The sequence below is a fragment of the Musca autumnalis genome, unplaced genomic scaffold (assembly GCF_047663935.1).
Source record: "Musca autumnalis isolate F117 unplaced genomic scaffold, ASM4766393v1 scaffold_4, whole genome shotgun sequence".
In the NCBI taxonomy this organism is placed as follows: Eukaryota; Metazoa; Arthropoda; class Insecta; order Diptera; family Muscidae; genus Musca; species Musca autumnalis.
The window spans coordinates 128,144,576-128,168,495 of NW_027411977.1; the positions used below are offsets into that span (position 1 = coordinate 128,144,576).

The 23,920-nt window shown below is 34.5% G+C and overlaps 3 protein-coding genes across 3 annotated transcripts in view; 2 read left to right on the plus strand and 1 right to left on the minus strand.

Annotated features, from left to right (window-relative positions):
• LOC141402652 (elongation factor-like GTPase 1) overlaps nt 1–23,920 on the plus strand; it is a 708,076-nt gene that overhangs the window by 447,303 nt on the left and 236,853 nt on the right. The gene's annotated exons all lie outside the window — the stretch shown is intronic.
• On the plus strand, nt 9,053–9,985 carry LOC141400603 (uncharacterized). The gene is made up of 2 exons (XM_073979889.1): nt 9,053–9,272; nt 9,331–9,985. The coding sequence occupies exons 1-2, from the start codon at nt 9,222–9,224 to the stop codon at nt 9,925–9,927; spliced, it is 648 nt and encodes a 215-aa protein (XP_073835990.1). The 5' UTR covers nt 9,053–9,221; the 3' UTR covers nt 9,928–9,985.
• LOC141401598 (uncharacterized) lies at nt 16,707–17,401 on the minus strand. Its single transcript, XM_073981915.1, has 2 exons — nt 17,298–17,401; nt 16,707–17,234 (listed from the first exon to the last, which is right to left on the minus strand). Exons 1-2 carry the CDS (start codon nt 17,346–17,348, stop codon nt 16,707–16,709), a joined length of 579 nt encoding a protein of 192 aa, XP_073838016.1. The 5' UTR covers nt 17,349–17,401.

Consider the following 23,920-nt stretch of genomic DNA (forward strand, 5'->3'; position numbering starts at 1 on the left):
AACAATCGCAGAAGAACTCTTGAACTCTCGCGAGCAAGCAAATAAAACTTCTCTCTCCACTCACTAATTGAAAAACAATGCACTAACAACAGTGTTTTCTCAAATTGTTGTTGTTGTGTGCCGATTTCTGGTTTATGCTGTGTGGACCAATGGAGGGCAAATTGCGAGAGACTCATGTATTTTTTACACTTTTGTGTATGAGGCCGAGCATTTCTATCAAACAGTGGTGTGGACCAATTCTGATGGGTGTTGACGGCGAACAGTGGTTCAGAATCGTTTTTTCCTGGTCAAAATTCTGTAACTTTTGAACGGATAGAAATATTTTCAAATATATTTTTTGGTCGACAGATAACTCCATCTGTTGGAGAACAAATATACATTATTTTCATTTAATTTATTATTTGTTTATTTTCCCACCAAAAATGCTTAATTTATAATTTTCTCCTTAAATTATAATGTTCCCCACATATGTAACTTATTTCTAAAACCGGCATCCCTAATTACTTGTAATTCTTAAATTTTTGCCTATTCCCTTTTTAATCGTGTCCGTCGATTCAAGGTCAAAATTAGGCATAATGCTTGGTTGGACTTCGATCTCGTCTCTGCTGAGTTGACCATTATTGTTGTTGTTGATTTCGTTTGCATATTTACATGTTTCTAATTCTTTGTGTGCATCAACAACAACAAGGTAATATTTACATCAATAATGGTAACGCAAGCAGAGACCATATCTAAACAAATACATATGTATGTATAAAAGATGATGCCGCCAAATATGTTTCTTTTCTTGATCGTTTTATTAGTTACGTTGATGCTTTCTGCTTTGCTGCAATCATATCATATCGACTTTAATTACATTGTTTTCTGCCGCGCTGCAATAACAAATTAACTTAACCCCTTTTGTTTATATTTATTTAAAACGAAAATTAATCAAACTAATTTAAGTTAATTAAATTAAAGTGATTTTTAATATTAAATAATATAATAATAGTGTCCCAAAGGGAGCAAATTATTAACCAATTATATTGATTTATAATTGTGGAAAACATATAAAATTGCCCCAGTACTTTTGTAAATTTTCTAAGAAATTTTTCGTGTTTTATTTGCTAAGGCTCAAACTGCCTATTTCTCCTACACCATCTTCTTTCCGGTGAATCAAAAAACGACCAAATTCGGTCTAGTAGTTATAGAGGAATTCAAAGCCAAAGTAAAACTTTTAATTTTTTTTTTTTTAATATGTTTCATCAAAATATAAGTATTTTTATGTTTCTTGTTAAAAGATTTCAAAGAGCAATAAATAAACTATAAAAATAAAAATATTTTAAAGTTATATTTAAAGAATTTTTTGAATATTATTTTTTAAAAACTAGCAGACCGGGTGGGTCCGCGTTGCCGGCCCGTCGTAATGAGTTTTAGTGACAACATGGACTTTATCTTTGACAATTCAAAAATAGGAATTTTCTCCAGTGGTAGTTAAAGGAATAAAATATAAAAAATGTATATCACAAATATTGTCAATTATTTCATATTCCATTTCAAAAAAAGAATAATTTTTTTTTCGTGCTACATCCAAGATTTTTTGTATATAGGTTAAGAAAAAATTCCCCAGTACGAATCTGCTCGCGAGCCAATGGCGGTTTTATTTCGTCTTTTAAGAAAGAAAAAAAAGACAACAATTGTTACTAAAAAGTTCTCTGGAAGTGCCTTCAGCGAGTAGATTGCATAATACATGTAAAATTTTACTCAGAATTCGCGAAATGTACATAAATTTGACAAATTATTGAATATAAGTCAACTTTTTTTTAAAATAAATGTCCATTTACCGATCATAAAATTATATAAAAATTTATTGCGGATCAAAACTTCATGGCGAATCATATGAGACTAACATCATACAGATTCGGTATTATAGTTTCGATGTTACAGCCAAAATAAGCACATATTTTGGTTAAAAAAATAATTGTTTGTTTGTTAGTAGAAAATATTGGAAACATCTATAGGAATACTTCCTTCATTTTGCTTATATCTCCCAATAAAATAGACGGAGTTTGCTTGAGGAAGATAATTGGATTGCTGAGGATATATCCTCAAGGCTTCTGAAATGAAATAGAGGTCAAATAACCCATTTTAATTTATATGCATTTTAAAATACGGGTAAATCGCCTGATTATCAAAATCATTTTGTCCGCATGTGATTTCCATGTACAGCAAGACCATATCTTTTAAGTTGTATATATTTTTCGAAATTTAATTTGGAGGCTAAGATGAAGCATCGGTTCAAAAAGCTATAAAACATCGCTAGTTTGCGCAGGGTGCATACAAATTTTGTCCGCATCCGATTTCAGTGTTCACCATGTAAATCGGTATACATATATCTATATGAAGGCGGTCAATGAAGAACCGTGGATGTAGAATCAAACACTATTTTTGGGATAAAATCAATATAGCTCCTTTATCAGTGATGTTTTTAAATCTCTCTCCATCTCCAAATCTCTTCCACAAAAACGAAAATGGTGTATCAGTTTCTTCATTGCTGTGAAAATTACCCACAGAAAATGCGATAAAATACGCGATATTTTCAATGGATTTTCGCGGGGAATGATTTATTGGATCCGGAAGGTAAAAAACTAAAATGTGCAATGTAGTACGAGGTATTCTAATGAAAAATGCAAATATTAGACCCGAAAAATATGATTTTTAGAAAAATGTTCGCACAAATTTTCCGCATTTGGATGCAGATTTCTATGAAGCTGTGTAGACTACATTCGCAATATATAAACCGCAAGTACTACAACCCTATAAATGATTTCTTGAAATCCCTGTTTGCGAACGCAGCTAGAAGAAAATGTCAAAAAACACTGTAAAGTTGGCTTCAAAATGTCAGCATCATTTAATGTCAGAAGCCGATCAAATTTTGAAAAGTAATACATTAGTGAGATTATCCTTATTTAGAATGCTTCTACTTTTACTTTGACAGGAAAATCGTGAGAAGTGTGGCTTACTCACAAATCGAGAGAAAACCAAAAAAGACAAGTTGGCTTCAACCCATTTTTTACATAAATATAGCCACAGCTTCCACGCAAATTATCTTTTAAGCCAATATTTTTTGCCACGTCCAAAAACATTGCATTTTATCCAAAAATATTTAATTTGTGTAATATACGATCGCAAGTAGCGTGTTCTAAAAGAGCAGACCTTGGCATCAGCTATGTTAAATTTTCAAAAATATTGGCGATATATATTTTCTACCTCACTTCTTCGGTCCATTGTCAAACCGAAAAGGATTTTAAATTTATCAACAGATTTTGTATGTAACCTTGCTTTTCTCTTACGGACTTTGTCAGATTTTTTCACCCATTGATGTTGTTTAGGATTTCCATTTAAGAAAATTTGTTAATATATCGTTTTTCTTGATCAGGGGCGAAACCACCGTTGTCTCGAAAATTAATTTGCAAGCCGTTGCACTCATAAGTTTAGCAAATATAGCGATTGTAAAGCGATAGGCCCCGAAATTCGTTTACAAATATATCACGGGACATTTCTGAACATTTTCGGAAATTGCATGAAATTAGATTCAGTAGTTTTGAAAAAATAAAATAATCGGTTCAGTAGTTTTTGCAGAAAAAAATTTAAATTGAAAAAAGTGGGCGTGGTAAAATTTTTTTCCATAAAAACCTAAGTTGGGTTATGACGTCATTTGATTTTTATTCATAAAGATATGGCGTTTTTTTAAATATGACAAAACGAAGCATCCCGCCCACTTCGAAATTCAAGAAAATATGCATCCAATTTTCACCGCCGGTCATCCCTGTACCTTCCCTGAAAATTTCAGGAAAATTGGTTCTGTAGTTTTGTAGATGTAAAATATATTAAAAAGTGGGCGTGGTAAAGTCTTTGGGTCGTTAAGGTCGAAGACACAACCACAATTGTCTTTCAATTAATTTCCAAACCGATACATCCATAATTATTGTAAATATAGCATTTTTAAACAATAGGGTATAGGGGAAGTACGCCGCCCCCTCCGATGCTAAATTTGTAGCCTATTTTTAACAGGGGCCTTCGCTGTAAATTCCCTGACAATTTAAGGAAAATCGGTTCAGTACTTTTTGTAGAAAATATTAAAATTGAAAATTGAAAAAAATGGGCGTAAAAGTGACCGTGGTCAAAGTTTCTTTGCATAAGAACCTAAGTTGGCTTATAACGAAAATTTCAAAAAAAAGAATTATTCAAATCGGTCCAGCTGTTCTTAACTGATGCAATTACCAACGAACGATCTTTGATTTTTATTTATACGGGTGCCACCGTGGTGCAATGGTATGCACACCGGCCTTGCACGATGAAGGTCGTGGGTTCGATTCCCCGGCCTGTTGACTGGACTCAAACACTTTTCTACGGTAGCAAATAACCCCTCAGTAATGTTGGCGACATTTCCTGAGTATTTCAGCCATGTAAAACTTCGCTACAAGTGGTGTCTTAGACACGCCGTTCGGACTCGGCGATAAGCAGTAGGTCCCATATCATTGAGCTAATATGAATCGGGGTGCACTCATTGATATGAGAGAAGTCTCCTTTGTCCATTCTGGGTTGTTTGTGGAACAATTATAGATTTAAAAAAGTCCTTGTTTTTTCACAAAATTCATATCACTCATATATAATAAAACAAGTAAGCAAAGGCTATAGTCGGACGGGGCCGACCATGTGATACCCTACATCACAACCTGTCGGAATTAGCTATGTGCAACCGCCTTGCACGCTGAATGTCCGGGTTCGATTCCCATCAAATTGGCAAAATACCCTTTAGTAATGTTGGCGATATTTGCTGAGTATTTCAGCCATGAAAAACGTCTCTGCAAGTGGAAACTTAGGGCACTATCAATAACTTAATATGAATCCCTTGTCTTTACTGGGATGTTTGTGGAAAAATATATAAATTATACATTTCTAAATAATATTCGAAAATTGGAAAATTCACATTGAAAATTCCTTCTACATCTTCAAATTGTCTTTGAGTATCAGGTTCCTCTTTGGAATACACCTAAAATAAATACATATATACCACGCAATTTGGTATATTTGATTATTGGGAAAATTGGAAGTTTATTGATGATCTATCGTCCAAAATTGTGCACTTGTATTTCACATATGCTTCGAAAATAGTTCATTGTAGGCATATATATATATATATATATATTTTATATATATTTTATACCGGTAGAAATAACTAACACTGTGCAACACTGAAAATGCAAACAACTTCTAATGGGCATTTTCTGAAATTACATATTGATACTACAAAAGCCTTAGTTAGGTTCCGTGTTGTTATATCGGGTTTAGATTTTATGGCTTCATCTAAACCGAGCTAAAATGAGTTTCTTTTCCACTTATCTGACCTTTATCTCAGAAACTAATAACAATTTTGCTTTGCAGTCTTCAGTAATATTGTAGTCCTAAAGTAGTAGAACTTATGTGTAAAGTAGATAAACTACGAAAAACTGCATCTAGCACATAAAAATCGTTAAAATATAGAAAAGTTTACACAATTTCTGGAATTCTGGTCGGTAGCAGCTAAACTGTTAGAAGTTGAACAAAGTAATCTTTCGCAAAATATTGCAAATAATGTACCCACCAATTCTTCAGAATATTCTGAAACTCTAAAATGATTATTTAACGTTGTTTACGCGGTACTTAATAACATACCTTCTACAAAACATATTTCAAACAATGTTCACACAACCAGTTTATTCTCATATTTGCGATTTCAATGCATTGTTGAAATATTTATCAAATTGTAGTTGTAAACTATGCTAGAAGGAACGCCATGGAAGCATTTTACAACAATGAAATGCTTTGAAGAGTTGTGTATTACATTCCAGAGAATATTTTCCCCAAAGATAACATTAAGAAAAATTTAACAGTTTTGGAGGTACGCTGCGAACTATATACAAGTTATGGAATTTTTAGATATATTATAAAATTTGAGGCAATAAATTCAGTTTTTCGAGTTAATTATTCCTCCAAATATTTTCTTCCTGCTCTTATCTATGAATTTGCTGCAGTGATCAAAACAAGATTCGCACTGATTTCTGAGATACAGCCCCGATTTGTGTTAAAAAGTCGCTATTTAACCATGCCATAAAATCCGAACCCGATCTAAGAATACAGAACCCAAAATATGGTTTTTGCCTATTGGCCTTCTACTTTCAGAAAATTCTCGACAGAAGTTGTTTGCACGCGATTAGCTCAAAAATGTTGCACAGTGTAATAATGAATAGAAATTCAAAAATTGTGCATGCATTTACCCAAAATCCTGAGGTAAAACATAGGTAGCGAAGCGAACCCATGTTGCAACATTTGTATAAAAATCTAATTTGACAACTGAACTGAAAATTTCTCTGTCATGATAGAGACAATTTGTAGCATGGAAGGAAATTGTGGTTCTCTACACAAAACACATTATATATCAGGCAGAAGGTGCATTATCTAGCATACACATTATTGCAATTTGCATCAGGGGGAAGATCGGTAGTTATTTTTCCATATGTGGGCTCCTTTGCTGGTATATGCCCTCCTGGAATGAAAATATGGACCAAAAATAAAATTTGTATATTTTTCACACAAAAGTAATGGTCTATGCCAACCGTTAAATAATATCAGATAATCATGCAAAATTGTAGGCATTTTCTTCAACCTAAACTCTTACCTCGTGCAAAATTTCGTGACTATTGAGCTATAATTGCGACCTCTAGCCGGTTTATGATTACACTACAAACAAAAAACTGCATATATTAGGCTGTAACTCTGTTTTCTGATCACGTACATCAACATAATTGACATCAATTAAAAGGTTAAGAGATCGTCTTCCAAATATAACTCACGAGTGGGGAAGGTGTCTTTCAGCAACAAAGATATAAGCTGTTTATAGAAAATTTTCACAATTTTTACACAAAAGTTGTGGTCCATTTAACCCTCTAAATATTATCTGATCGCCATCTCAAATTGCAAGCTTCTTCTTTGTCATATACTCTTACCTTATTTAAATTTTGCGATCGGACTATTATTGCGACCTACAGAGCAGCTACAAAATCTGATAAAAATTAGTTTTTGGACAATTTCACCCGCTAAATATTTCACGATCATCACCAATCAAAATAGCGATCTATTCTGATTGAAACCGACCTCCATGCCAAATTTCGTGACGATCGGTCCATAATTGCGGCCTGGAGTTTGATTACAATTTATAATGGACAGACGGACACACGGACGGACGGACGGACACACATCTCAAAATCGCTTTATCTCGCCGAGATATGAAGATTGGTATACCACATTGGGGGTCTCCGACAAATATTTCGCGGTGTTACATGAATTTTTCCCAAAACAAACTTATAATACCCTTTCCACATAGTGGTGTAGGGTATAAAAATTGAATTTGTGTTAAATGGCTACAATTGCTCATTGTAAAGGAAACTCCACGTTTTTATCTATGTAATTTCAATACAACAGCTCACTGCATATAAACGCTACGGTAATTTATTAAAATGCTTCTTAAAGTTAACAATCCTACCTAACAACAAAACAATGAGTACAACATCTGTTATTTATTTATTTAAAATGTTAATTATAATAAAATTATAATTACAAAGCACTAGCAACAAAGGTTACCGCCTTAACAATATCTGTTGTAGTTTCCGAGAAATAGCTACTTTTTTCTCCGAAAATTTGCAAAAATACGTATTTTCCAAAAATGTGAAAAATTGTCGTCTTTAGGATCAAGTCACGACCACATCTTCCAATATTTTGACCTATGTTTTTTTTATCGAATCCCACTATAAATTAACAATCGATGACGACTAAAGAGCAGTACACATTGTCAGTTTTGAATGTCGATATTTCGCAGTTATCGATAACTGTCCAACCGTCCAGCAACCAGAAAACATTTTGCGGTTGCATGATGAATGACAAAAATGAACGGCCACTCTAGCAAGCACCAACAAAGCTGTCATTCAAAACTGGCAATGTGTACTCAGCTTCAAAAGTTTGGGGTTTTGCCAGGAAAATCGATTTCTGGACCACTGTGTGGCAAACAAACGGAAGTGAGGTGTTTGGGTTAAAGAGGGTCGGTTTTATCTATGTGTGGCTGACGACTTTTTGAAATAAAAAACAGGTAATAATTTTGGACAATATGCTACATCTTTCTTTCGAATTTTAAAAGGAGAATACCACATAATTTTAACATGTTTAATATTGAATCCCGTTATATAAGTAAAATTAAATTCCGAATCACTGTGCGACGCTACTAAATTTCTTCTGAAATTACTATCTCTTTCAAATTGCATATTTAACATAAAATGTTCATTTCTGAATAACTGCTGCCTATTGTTTTACTTACTGTACCTGAGAGTACTTCAACAGCACGTACACGTCACAAATGTAATATAAGTTAAGATTGTTCCAATTGTTAGTCATAAAGCGCGTCTTCTTTATGAATCATCCATCACAAAGTGATATAGACAAACAAATTCATTGTCAATGGCTGAGAACTTATTCTCTTATTTTGTTGAAATCTTTGTGTAAATATACCCGAGAAAAAGTACTACATATATACATATGTACATATAGGCAATTCAGTGGCGCAGCTTGGTTTTCTTATTGCTGCTAAATATTGTATGGCTATTGCCACAATAAATCTCTAACAGCAGGGGCCATATTAGGAAAGCTGAGCCCAAATTATTGTGCGAAATTTTGTCGATTTTGTTTATTTTGTTGTGAAATTATATTCAATATTATTTCCAAGAGAGCAAGTATTGTTATTTAGAACCAAATGAAATAGTTCTATTTATTAGCATAGCACACAAGAACACTGGGCGATATTGAAAATCAAAGCTTTTGTTAATTAAATTTAATCATGTATTATGTAAGGTTTAGTAGGTAATTATAGACCTTGCAACATAAACCCATTTAGAATCTCTGAATTTCAAGATACATTGCTTACCATTTGCTTAAATATAATATTTAAACTTAATTAATGATTGTAGTTTTTAAAACAGTTCCCCCCACTGTGCAAAGATATGAGTAAGCCACAACTATTTACAAACACGATAAATGACTGAGCGAACATTCGTTTGTAGACAGTGAATACTTATTATTGTGTTTTTCATCGGACAACAACTTAACCGCTCATTCCGATACTATTCACTGGTGAGGAAACAACACGTCTCATAATGACGCTCAAAGTGCTTACATATTTCTTAATATTTGCATTGGCATTACAAGTAAGTTGCAATATTAAAGCGTAAAATCAAAAGCTGTATTTTTTTAAAATTTCTTCAGATTAATAATGCTGCACCCACAACCGAAGCGGCGGGCACAACCACATCACCATTTTCGAACAAAGATATCGATGAACTCGTTCAGTATTTACTCCACACCAGCATACACAAATACGATGCTAAAGTTTCAGTTGTACAATCGCATATTAAGAGATTCCAGGAAGCCGTGGATATGCTGATTGACGAAACTTCTGCTGATGATAAGGAGAAAATTAAAATATACAATGAAGTGCGCGAGGCCATCGAAGAGAGTTTAAATACCATTGAAAAGGATACACAGAAATGTGGTCTTTATCTTGTGGCCATGTCTAGGCTAAGTCACATTGATAGCTTAGTGGCCAGTTCAAAGGATTCACAACTATGGAATTATTGGACATTGTCTGATATTGATGAGAAAAATCTCTTTGTGACTTTAGGTGCTACGCCTACAAATGTGCAACAACACCAAGAGGCCCAACAGTTTCTTGATGAAAATCCCGAAATTAACACTGAAGCAATAACTAAAGCTAAACAGTATGTAAATGAAAGTTGCTCCAAATACAAAGAGTTTTATAAGGGTGATATTGTTATAAATCAAATGTGTGTGAAAATAAACTAAGTTAATTAATCCGTTATAAATGTGTGTTAATAAAACAAAATCACGAATTTATCAAGAACACGATTATAGTGAAGTTTAATATAAACTTGAATGATCGCATTGATATTCTGAGAATCTGAGTATTGAAAACAAGTAAATAACTATTAGTCATCTTTGCCTTACATCTAACGGATCATCCAACAAGAGGTACTTTTTTCAACAGCCTTTTTTTGACAGATCACGCGTGTGTCGTGTTACGTGTTCATGTTATTTTTATACCCTCCACTATAATATGGAGAGTATAATTAAATTTGCCATTCCGTTTGTAACACATCGAAATATTCATCGGAGACCCTATAACGTATATATATTATTGATCAGGGTAAAGTTCTAAGTCGATATCTCCATGTCTGTCCGTCCGTCTGTTGAAATCAAGATACAGCTCGCAATTTTTAAGACAGAGCTTTGTAATTTGGTATAGAAGTTTCTATTACTCCTAGGATGATTGGTATTGCAAATGAGCTATATCGGTGCACGTTTTGATATAGCCCCCATATAACGGCACCACCCGATTTTCGGTATTTTTAAGGTGTTCGCTTCATTATCACACCAAAATGACTGAAAGTTGGTACTTAGTCTTATTTGGGGGTATACAACTTTCCCCCAGACCATTGTCGGTATAGGTCCATGCCTTCATATAGCCCCCATAGAACGGTACCTACCGATTTTCGGTATTTTGAAGGTTGTGGCCTCAATATTCCTCCGAAATAGCTAAAATTTGGTATTTAGTCTTCGCTGGGAGAATAAAACTTTCCCCCAGAATTTTGTCGGAATAGGCCCAAGCCTTCATATAGCCCCCATAGAGCGGTACCTCCCGATTTTCGGTATTTTGAAGGTTGTGGCCTCAATATTCCTCCGAAGTGGCTAAAATTTGGCACTTAGTCTTCGCTGGGGGTATAAAACTTCCCATATGAAATTTGTGGGTATAGGTCCACGCCTTTATATAGCCCCCATAGAACGGAAACTCCCGAATTTCGGTGCTTTGAATTTTATGGCCACAATAATCCATCGAAGTGGCTGAAATTTGGTATTCAGTGTTCGTTGGGTTTATTCAACTTTCCCCTCTAATTTTGTCGGTATAGGTCCACGCCTTTATATAGCCCCCATTGAACGGTACCTCGCGATTTTCGGTATTTTGAAAGTTGTTGCCTCAATATCTACCTCAATGTCTACCTCGGCACCGCCATAAACACAACAAATAACATCAGTTGTGAAATACGAAGAAGAATAGTGTTGGCTAACAGATGCTACTTTGGGCTGAGTAAGCAGTTTAGGAATAAAGCCACCTCTCGTCAAACAAAAATAACACTGTACAAAACACTGATACTACCCGTGCTAATGTATGGTTCCGAAGCATGGGTACTTGCTCAAGCAGATAAGGCAGTGCTTTGTGTGTTTGAGAGAAAAATTCTTCGAAAGATCTACGGGCCAATCTGTGTTGACGGCGAATATCGGCGTCGTATGAACATCGAGCTGTATCAACTATACAATGACATCAATATAGTTGAACGAATCGAGATACAACGATTGCGATGGCTAGGCCATGTTATAAGAATGAGTGATGATGAACCCGCTAAAAAGCCGTATAAATACGGGCCGCATGGAGGTTCTCGCAGATCTGGAAGGCCAAAGCTTCGTTGGAGCGAACAAGTGAAACGAGATATAACAAAGCTACATATCCCAGATTGGGAAAATACAGCAGCAAACAGAGAGGATTGGAGATTTTTTCTTAGTTCGGCTTATGGAATAAATGTTCTGTAAAAGGCCAGCTAAGTAAGTAAGTAAAGTAAGTAAGTAAGTTGCCTCAATATTCCACCAAACTGGCTGAAATTTAGTGTTTAGTCTTCATTTGGGGTATAAAACTTTCCATATGAAATTTGTCGGTATAGGTACACGCCTTTATATAGCCCCCATAGAACGGTAGCTCCCGATTTTCGTAATTCTAAAGGTTGTGACGTCAATATCCCACCGAAATGACTGGATTTTGAAAATAATTATTAGTATATGTCCACGTCTTCCCCTATCCCCCATAGAAGCGTACCTCTTAATTTTGATATTTTTTAGGTTTTAGCCACATTCATATTATCTTACCGAAATATCGGAAATTTGTAATTAGTCTTCTTTGAGTCTAAAAACTTTCCGCATGAGTTTGTCAGTATAGATCGACGAAATTTGCTGAAATTTAGTAATTAGTATTCTTCATAAACGAAAGGAAACTAATTGTTCCATTTTACTTCAATATAACTCGTGGTGGAGGGTATATCAAGTTCGACCCGGCCGAACTTAACGCCGTTCTTACTTGTTGTTTAGTACTGTTTGACATTTTATTATGGAAAAGCTTACGCCTCTACAACGTTTACTTTATTACGAAAATTCGCGTTATGTGGGGTGTGTGTTTCGAGCCTAATTTTGTTCAGTGATGAGACACATTTCTGGCTTTATAGGTATGTAAAGAAGCAAAATTGCCATATTTGGGAAGAAGAGCAACGTCAAGAGATTCAAGAGCTGCCACTTCAGCCAGAAAAATAACGGTTTTTCGGTCGGTGGAATCGTCGGACCCTATTTCTTCAAAATGATGCCGGTTAGGACATCATCGTCAATGGCGACTGTTATTGCGTCGTTATTACCGACTAGTTGATGTCTGAAATTGAAGCTCGTAATCTCGGCGAAATTTGGTTTCAACAAAACGGCGCCACTTTCCACACATCTCATTAATCTTTGGATTTATTAAAAGAAAACTTCTGTGAGCACGTTTTGGACCAGTCGATTGGCCACCAAGATCGTCTCATATCACTCCGTTAGACTTTTTTCTGTGAGAATATGTAAACTCAAAATTGTATGCGGATAAAGCCGCTTCGATTCCGGTGTTGGTGCAAAACATCAGACGTGCCATTCGCCAGTTACCAGTCGAAAAGCTTGAACGAGTCATTGAAAATTGGGCTCAACGAACGGACCGTCTGAGACGTAGCCTCGGCCAATATTTGTTAGACATAATTTGCAAAAAATAAATGTCATCGAATGTTCTTTAAAATGATAATAAACATTCCCCACTAAACTTGATTTTTCTGTGTTTTTTCTTTAAAGAAACTAGGAACCTCTAAATGGATCACCATGTACAGGTAAAGTATGCCGTTAAAAATTTCTGGTCGATCGGCTGATATATGACCGTTCAAAGTAAAGAGTCCGTGGTTTTTGTGCGTAGAGGCGCAACTTAATGGTCTGTTTCACTAAAACTATTCGAATTCAAATTCGTTCGAAATACTGCCAAACTCCTATGATTGCAGAAAAAATTGTTTGATTGAAAACAAAAATGAATCAAATATTTTTCAAAAAACAGAATTTTGGTCTTAGTGAAACCAGGGTTTCGGAGTCGAGGTATTTTTGGCTCGACTTCGACTCCGACTCCAGACGAGTTTTTTTACGACTCCGACTCCGAAACCCTGAGTGAAACAGGCCAAAAAACTCGTTTTTTTGGAAAACGAATGGAACGATCTTCATATACTTTGGTGAACCTATTAAAACATAAAAATCTTGTCTTCAAATAAGACAGATTTTTTTTTAAAAAAAGGCCGATTTTTGGATAAGAAAGATGGTTAATTTTTTCGTTAAAATCAAAATTTTGACTTTAACTGATCAACATTTTTTTAAAGTACATTTTTTAAAATTCTTTTTCGCTTACTAAAATATATAAAAAAAATCATAAAAAATGTGTTGTTTGGTCTGCACGGCCGGGGCGAACTTTTTATACCCTACTGCAAAAAATTGTATTGAAACCAAATTGCAGCAATGTGATTGGGAACCTCAAATGTCAAATTTCAACTAGTTCAATCGAAAAATGTTGCTAAAATCCTCAAAATACTTTAAATCGGGTGGTACCGTTACATGGAGCTATACCGAAACGTGGACCTATTGAGCCCATCTTCGAACTTGACCTGCCTATGCAAGAAAGACACTCGGATGCAGATAGCATTCTATCTCAATTAAATTACTTCCATTTATTACAAACAGAAAAAAAACAAATTTATTATATGGAGGGTATATTAGAGGTCGATTATGCATTGCCATTAAACTTGAGTTGCGTTATCAATTGCCAGCGCGACTGAGATGAAATGTTGTATTACTGATTTCAACCCGACCACCCAGTTGGGTTGACATCTATAATAAACGTGTTATCGATCAGTGATTTTTCAAACTTGTGAACTCTATATTGAATCCAAAACACACAATTCGCCATAAAAAAACCATTTAAAATCATAAGTTCAGTGGAATTAGTTATGATAATGAGGAAAATGTACAGGACATTGCATCTATTTGAAGAAATTTACGGGACTAGTCAAATCCATTGATAACACTGCTCAACAAAATTGAAAAAGTTGAATGTTTCAGACGAAGTTGCAGTTGTTTCTAGATGAAATCGGCGAGTTATTTTCAAATCCGGTCCCGGTTTTTCTCCATTAGCTCTTGTTTTTGAGATATAGCTCAAAATCGGTTTTTACGAGTTTAACCCAGACTTTCGGTATTTTCGGATACAAACAAATATTTTTTTATGGGTCTTTCGACATTAATATATTAAGGAGATGTTGTACGCTCGATACAAATTGTTTTTGAAATAGTTATGGTGAGTATATATCAAAAAATATAGAAAATATACGACGGAACTTGTAAAAATTGCTTATTTTGAGTACTTTAAGCTATAATTACGTCATCGGAGGAAGTCATATCCGATTTAGATAGGACTTGCTGTTTTCAAGCAAAATCGTGAAAACCTAAAAAACCTTAAAAATGTGAACTTTGATCGCGCTCCTGCGATTTTTTTGTTTTTTGATTTTTCTCATTTTTGAACATTGTCGTTTCAGAATCCGCAAAAACTTCCCAGATGTAAGCTCCTTCCAACGCAACTCAACGATAATTGCTATCGATAATCGACCCCTAAATTTGTAATGTCCCCACTAGAGTTATGACTTTTTTACAACCTCGTATCCCTGTATGATATTCTGATGAGTTTTTACCTAAGATTGCATAAAATCTTAATTAGAACGTGATTCGATAAAAAAGCTTCCGCACGAAAAGCTTTTAAATTTTTTATTTTTTAGAATTTTTTCAAGCCAGCAAAATGTTCGATGCCAAAGATGCATTCAATAATGGGTGCAAGTGATCTGGCATGTCATCTTTTTAGCATCTTTATCGATGAATTTTATATGAGCGTGGACCCCAAAAGATGCTATTCATTTTTGGATCCAAAGCATGTAATTTACACCAATGCTTGGCATGTCATTTTCACCAATGCTTTGACATCTAATTTCCACCAATACTTTGGCATGTCATCTTCATCAACCCTTGGCAATGACATTATCATTACGACGAGAGTTTTAACAACGTTGGTTGTGATTTCGTGTCTCCGACAACACCAAGCCTATTTTAAATAATTAATCTTATATATTTAGAAAAATGTGTATAAATAAAAGCACAAAATCTCTATTGGATCGATGGAATTTAGTTCAAATGCTGATGAAAAGATCGGATCTTTTATGACTTTCTTTGAATGGGTTAAAATGCAGTTGAAAAGATAGGATCTTTCACGACTTCCTTTGCATTGGTTCAAATGCTAATGAAAAGATCGGAGCTCTCACGACTTCGTTTGAACCAATTGAAAAGATGCCATGAAATCACGTCATCGCATGTAACCACTTCCTTCAAATTTTGCTGAAAACTAGATATAGGGGTACACGACATAACCACAATGACATAACCGTTTGTCTCTCACTAATTTTATCATCGTATTATAACATATATATCATTTTATATATATAACTTTATTTCATATATCATAATAATTAAAAGTGGTTTGTGCGGGACCTTTTTTAAAATTTAAATGGAATAAAAGTTATTTTAGTAATTAATAGGCAAAAGGTCATTCATTCCAGCAACAGGAAATAATTTTTTGAATTTTTTTCATTTCATAGAATTTTTTCAAAGTGGTTTGTGCGGAACCTAGCATTAATAGGCAAAAGTTCATTTATTCTCACTACAGGAAATCGTTTTTGAGAAAAAAATGTCAAAAAGTCATAACCCTAGTCCACACGTTGAAGAAAGGCGCAGCACTTCATCATGTTATGAGCTAAAAATTCTTGTTTCGTAATTTAATAAAAAAAAAAAAATAGTATACTTTTAGGCTGTAGTGACTATTATTAAAAATCTAAAATTGTTTTGTGATCTTTAACTTCAAAAAAAGAGTCTCACAGAGTAAATCAAAATTCCAAATTGATTGCAAGATACGAGCCTGAGGAAATAATAACTTTTTTCCGATAATAACATAGAAGCCCAAATCTTTAGCGGTCTATGAAAGAAACAAGTGCAGGCAGTATACGTTGTAGATCGCCCCAGGAACGTATCGATACCATAAATTGATCTAGTAATGTTTAAAATGGTAATAACAATTTTTAAAGACAAATCCATATATCCAAAATTTTCGAACCGAAAATTTTTGGTATCTGAGTTTTGAACCGATTTTTTAATTTGTAACTGGCGAATGTTTTCCAATTAAAAGCTAATACTCCAATAAAAACTATATTTTATTGAAACGTTTATCTTGTAGGTAGAAAATAAATATAAAAGTCAGGGGGTTGACAAATTATATCTGCTATCGGAACTTGGACAAATTATTCAAAGTTATACTACTGATTATTTGGGTTACATATTACAAATATTTATTATATTGTCGTTTCAAGTAAAGAATATTTCTAATGAATTTCATTCATAAATACTTTCAAATCACATTTGCTATTTGCCTTAGCGGTATATTTATCGTGATATTCTTTTTTAAGATTACGATTTCCTTTGGTAAATTCTTCAATAACATCATGAATTTCCTCAACTCGTGTCTCATAGTTATCCATTTCGTCGGTAAACATTTTGAAGTGATTATGCCAATGAATGGCTACATCAGCATTTTCAGTTGCCAAAATAATGCGAGTGACAGTGGGTGACATAAAATGAAATACATTTTTTACCCCACACTGGAATTTATGACGACGAAACATTTCTAGATATTTTTCGCCGAAGTGTTGAGCTGCTTCGTAGACTTTAAGTTTGTTGCTGTCATTGGCATACTCCTCTTTGGCACTGTAAATTTCTTTTAGCATTTCTTCCAATTCAGTTTCCAAGGCAGTAGCTTTAGCATCAAAGTAATAAAATTTATTGGCCAACACATAATCGACAAGTTCATCGGTTGTTGTGGGTGTTGTTCCGGTTGGAAAGACTAAGATGCACTGTTCGAAAAAAAAATAATAATAAATAATGCTTGGTTTGAAATTTATTGTGCTTTAACCTACCGGTAAGCTAAGTAGTGCAAAAAGGAGCAAAGTTTTTATGCGAGTTTGCATATTTTTCTTTTCGCTTGTCCGACTGTTTTAGAATGTTTGACGTTCTATTAAATGAATATAAAGCGACTTAATTTTTTATTTTGTCTATGTCAATGTGTGGACCATGACTTTTCGAAAACAATTTTTTTGTTATCAGCAGCCGTTTCTTTTTCGCCAATGCTTATTGAATCGCATTATTTTAGCAAATACATTTTTAGATAACCTAAGATGTTTTTTATATGGGTAGCAGTACTTTAAAATTTGACGTTCATTAGATAACTGAACAACTGATCAGTTCTTACACCATATATGTAGAGGGAAGGATCATTCCAGCCAATCCACACAAAAGTCAAAAAATCAAACTATAAAACTGAGAAATGTTTTCCATTGTATCCATTACAAACACTCTGGCAACTAATATTTTATTAATTCTCTTTCGAGTTGGGCTGTTAGACCTAAGAGATACATTGAAAAATTAGGAGTCTACCGAAGTCCCACGCATCCAACCATTACGCTACGTTTCACGGGTGGTTAAGCCGATCTTCAGGCGTATTAGGATGTTGTTATTGTGGCAGACGAAGGCAAAGCTTGGTAACTAGTATATATGTCGCACTTCATTAGATAAATGCATATGCGAAATTATGTCAGTTAATTGAAACTCCAAACGTTTCCTGTAGTTCACAAATACTATGGTAAGTTTTATTCCTACGTCATTAGTAATTGCTCTTCAGAAGATTTGTTGATCATCAATTATTGTCTACTAAAGTTTTGACAAGTTCATGGTGGCTCAGAACGCTAAGACGCCGGCAACCTTGACACTCAGTTGTCGGAGACCCAGGTTCGAATCCCAGCCTGGCTCATGCTGCAATTATTTTTTATTTTTGCCTTATTAAGGCGAAGGCCATTTATAGTGATATTCAATTAATTCTCTTTCGAGTTGAGCTGTTAGACCTAAGAGAACATTGAAAAATTAGGAGTCTACCGAAGTCCCACGCATCCAACCATTACGCTAATATTTTGTTTTTACATAGTTGTTGTTGTAAATATTTTCTTAGCTGTTCACTATTCAATGCAAGAAACTTTGCTGCATCAGATTTTAAGAAAATTTTTGCAAAATATCTAACTTCATATTTGTTTAATTGTTAAATAAATTCTTAATAAAAATATATATAAATTAAATGAAAAAAAAAAAATAGTTTGGGGCCTGGGGGTACATAGGTATATAGCAATAAATTTTCAAAAATTATTATTTTTCCTTTGCTTTTTAGTGTAATATATGCTGATAAATACATGGAAAATGTAGCTTAAATCCTCAAAATACCAAAAATATGTCAATATGTCCACCCACATATATTAACTTTTTTCATAAACTGTGGATATTTCAAAATTTCTACAATCAACCTGTAATGAAATTCTTATTTTCTAATAGTGGACTCAATGGCCTAATTAGCTGTGCTCGCCACCTGTAGGTACGCTGCATAAATTTCGCCAAAATCGCAAAACCTAATTGCGGAACGCGGCTAAAAAACACTTAACACGGTCAAAATACCAAAAATTTGTCAATATGTCCACCCACATATATTAACTTTTTTCATAAACTGTGGATATTTCAAAATTTCTACAACCAACCTGTAATCAAATTATTATTTTCTAATAGTGGACTCAATGGCCTAATTAGCTGTGCTAGCCACCTGTAGGTACGCTGAATAAATTTCGCCTAGGGCCCCCTCAATAGGCCAACCCACATATATTATCACTTGTTTCTTTGAAGTGAATTTTATCCGCAGAAAACGTGATTGACTTTCAAAAAAAAATTTTCGTTGATTGTACCTCTGTTGGGTTGCACCTCTCTTCTGTTGTTGTTTAAAAATGTAGTGGTTTTTATTTGAGAGTAAATATTCGCAACTGACGCCTTTCGTTTATTTGGGGATAAAATTGTGTCAATTGGTTCCCCTCACATTACTTGGGGTATGCTTTTGTAATAGTTCGACTTATAACTAGTTCTGGACTAATTTAATTACAATTGGAGTTATCATTGCTAGCGGGATGTGACTTCTTTTCGCAATTTTTTGGATAAGAACGGATTCATTTGGTTCGCTTCCCATTACTTAGGGGTCGATTTTTTACTAGTACCCGAAAATTAAAATTTTCATTGCTAACGGGATACTAGGCCCGAAAATAAGATTTAAATAAAGAAAATTGTCCTTTTTAGATGCAGATTTGTGTGAAGCTGTGGAGGAAACATTCACGGATTGTATAGCAAATAACTCAAAATCGCAAAACCTAATTGCGGAACGCGGCTAAAAAACACTTAACACGGTGCTGCTGAAGTAACTTTAAGTGAAAGGTGCTTACACATGGGAAGTTTTTGCGGATTCTGAAACTACAATGTGCATACAAGCGAAAAATAAAAAACGAATAACACTGTGCAACATTTTTAAAGTGATCTTGTGCAAACAATTCGAGCTGAGGATTTTTTGAAAGTACAGACCCAAACGACAAGAAACCCTAGTTGGGTTTTGTTGTGTCAGATCCAGCTCAGATTTTATGGCCCTATCTAAACATGGTTAAATTTTGAGTTTTTAAAGAAATTCGGGGCTATATCTCTGAAACCAATGCGAATCTTCTTCTGACCTCTGAAGCAAATTTCTAGATAAGGACGAGAATAAAATATTTGGAAATAATGAACTCAAAAAACTACATTTATTGCCCCAAATTTCAAAATATATGCCAAAATTCCACAATTTTTATACATTTCGCACCGTATATCCAAAACGGTTAATTTTTTCTGAATATTTTCATTTGGAAAATTATTCACTGGAATGTAATACATAACTCTTCAGAACATGTCATTGTTGTAAAATGCCTCTATGCCGTTGTTTTCAGTACATTTTTCAACGACGATTTAATAAAAATGTCAATAATGTAGTGAAATCCGAAATGCGAGAATAAACTGTTGGTGTGAACTGTGTTTGAAACACGTGTTGTAAAAGATATGATGCAAAATACCGCTGAAACAACTTGAAGTAAGCATTTTAGAGTTTCAGAATGTTCTAAAGAATTGTTGAGAACTTTATTTAGAAGATTTTTGCAAAAGGTTACTTGGTTCAACTCCCAATAGTTTAGCCGATACTGACCAAAATTTCAGCAATTATGTAAAATTTTCTATATTTTATAGATTTTGATGCCCTAGAAGGAGTTTTTCTTATGTGGTTTTTTCAAAAGATAAGTTCTACTAGTTTAGGACTACAATATTGCTAAAGACAGCAAGGCCAAATTCCTATTCGTTTCTGAGATAAAGGCCTGATAAATGCAAAAAAGTGTAGATTTAGCCCGGTTTAGATGAGGCCATAAAATCCGAACTGGATCTGACAGGACAAAACCCTACAACGGTTTTTGTAGTCTAAATATGTATTTTCAAAAAATGCATACTAGAAGTTGTTTGCATTTTCAGTGTTGCATAGTGTAATTCGCGGTCAAAGTTCGCATTAATGGGGTTTTTAAGTTTTTTAGGATTTTGCTTGAAAACTGCAATTCTTATCGAAATAGGACTAGAGAAAATCTCATAGCTGTGAAAATTCTCTACAAGATTGTCTTTTATAATTTTTGCCTCGGTTGTGCCATTTTCGAGAGATTGGGACATTGGACTAACTGCATCGCCTGCTTATACAACACGGTGCGCCTTAACTAAGTATAAAGGTAGTTCAGGTAGATGTTAAAGGTAGATGAAGACCAAATTTTGGAAAGTTATACATTAGTGATATGATCCTAATTTTGTATGCTTCTACTTTTACTTTACAGGAAAATAGTAAAATGTGTGCTTTGTTCGCAAATCGATAAAACAACACATTTTTATTTCCAACATATGTGTTACTGAAATAAAACCAAGAGATCATAAAATCCAAACCAGATCTGACAACATCAAACCCAATATATACCTTCAGAAAGTGCCTATTAGAAGTTGTTTGCATTTTCAGTGTATTCTTTTGTTTTTCCGTTGTTACGGATGATAGAGAAACGTCAATTTCAAACCTTCCAACTGCACTTTCAAACCTTCACTACAAATTGCAGAAGCTTTGTGGTCAATCTGCTTAGGAGCATCCTAGGCCTGAAGATTGATCCAGAACCAGATTAAAAAGAAAAACGAGCACACTTCTAACTCGGCCATAACTAAAATATAATCGGACAGCATTACTTAATATCAGAGAAGCATCTTCTATTTTGTTCGCTGGAAAACGATTTTTTTACTTCCCCAAGTTAGAAGAAATAATTATAAGACCTAATACTCAGTAGATATTATTTAACAGGTGTTATGTAAGATTTAACTGCCGTTTTAAAAGATTTTCCGGGAATTCCCAAACCCTTGTTACGACTTACAAATATAATCTTCTTAGCTTGCTTGGTAAAACTGTGCAGCATTTTTAAGGCAATCTTGTGCAAACAATTTGATCTGAGTATTTTTTGAAAGTACTGACCCAAACGAAAAAAAACCCTAGTTGGGTTTTGTTGTGTCAGATCCAGCTTGGTATTTATGGTCCTATCTAAACTTGGTTAAATATTGACTTTTTAAAGCAATTCTGGACTATATCTGTGAAACCTATGCGAATCTTCATCTGGCCTCTGAAGAAAATTTGTACATAAGGTCAAGAATAAAATATCTGGAGAAGTAATTAACTCTAACAACTACACTTATTGCCTCAAATTTTAGAAAATATCGAGAATATCCATAATTTGTAGATATTTCGCACCATATCTCCAAATCCGTAAATTTTTTGGAAAAATATTCGCTGGGATGTAATAAACAACAAAACATGTCATTGTTGTAAAATGCCTCTATCACGTGGTTCTCAGTATATTTTTCAACGACCATTTAATAAATATGCCAATAATGTGGTTAAATCCGAAATACGAGAATAAACTGTTGCACAGGGGATCGACCCATTGACCAAAAATAAAAAAAAAAATAATGTCAAAATTTTGGTACAACATCTGGCAACTCTGAAAGCATGACATGGACGTTTTTAAAAATACAAGGTGGCGCAAAAGTAATCCTCCTATCAGAAAATGCTATAAATTTTGCGATTGGTCCCTAATGTCAGTTCTGTTTTGACATTTGTGTAGTAAACACATGTGAAATACAGGTTAATAAACAACGTTACGCTACACTGCTCCAGAACGCGGAATATTGGTGACTATTTATTTGACCACAATAATCGGTCGGTTTTCATCAAAAATAATCATGGGTGATGAGGCGCATTTCCATCTTAGCGGGTACGTAAATAAACAAAATGTACGCTTCTGGGGCACTGAAAATCCGCATGTAACCCATGAAGAGCCATTACACCCGCTCAAAGTCACTGTATGGTGTGCTGTTTTCGCTGGAGGAGTCATCGGACCTTTTTTCTTCGAAGACGTCGCGGGCCAAACAGTTACTGTGAATGGTGAGCGCTACAGAGCAATGATCAACGAGTTTTTTTTTGGTGCAACTTGATGAATTGGGATTGGAAAACATGTGGTTCCAACAGGACGGTGCAACGGCACACACTGCACGTGCCACAACCGATATGCTGAAGGACGCATTTCCCGGGCGCCTAATCTCCCGTTTTGGCGATTTGCACTGGCCAGCACGATTGCTTGATTTGACCGCTTCAGACTTCTTTTTGTGGGGCTTTTTGAAGTCGCGGGTTTATGTCAACAAGCCTCAGACTTTTTCAGCTCTTAAAGACAATATCCGTCAAGAAGTTTTGGCCGGAAGTTTTGGCCAAAGTGATGGAAAATCAGTGTTCGAAAATAAACACTATGATATCGTACCGTACCGTTCTGTACCGTACCAAGATGGATAGGTACACTACGATAGTGTACCGCTCCGGAACACAAACACTAAAAAATATTTTAGTGATACTGTACCGGAACACAACGATAATCGTAGTGTACCGCATGCCGGAGCACTAAAAATCGTAGTGCTCCGACTGCGGAGGACTAAAAATCGTAGTGTTCCGACTGCGGAGCACTAAAAATTTTAGTGTTCCGACTGCCGGAGCACTAAAAATCGTAGTGCTCCGACTGCGGACCACTAAAAATTTTAGTGCTCCGACTGCGGAGGACTAAAAATTTTAGTGTTCCGACTGCCGGATCACTAAAAATCATTGTGCACCACGTGTTGGAACACTAAAAAATAATAAAGGTATTATGTTTTCTTAGGAAAATTAAATATTTGGTTAAATTTGATCAAATAAAAATTAAGAAAAATTGTTACATCCATGTATGATTAAATTATTTAAACACATTGCGAAATTTGGTCAAATTATGAAAAAACAATAGCTCTGTTCCAGAACTAAAAAGTTTTTACAATTTTTACCACTTTTACACATTTTGCGTTCCAGTACACAAAATTTATATGAAAATCGTTTACGACTTTTACAACTTTTACGACTTTTACCACTTTATAAAGTACGGGAACAGGCCAAATATTTAGTTTTTGTGGAATGAAGCACAAAGATCGTCGTGCCGGAGCACTAAAAATCGTTTTGTACCACGTTTTGAAACTATAAGGTAATGAACCATACATTAATTTATTATGATTTCTGAGGAAA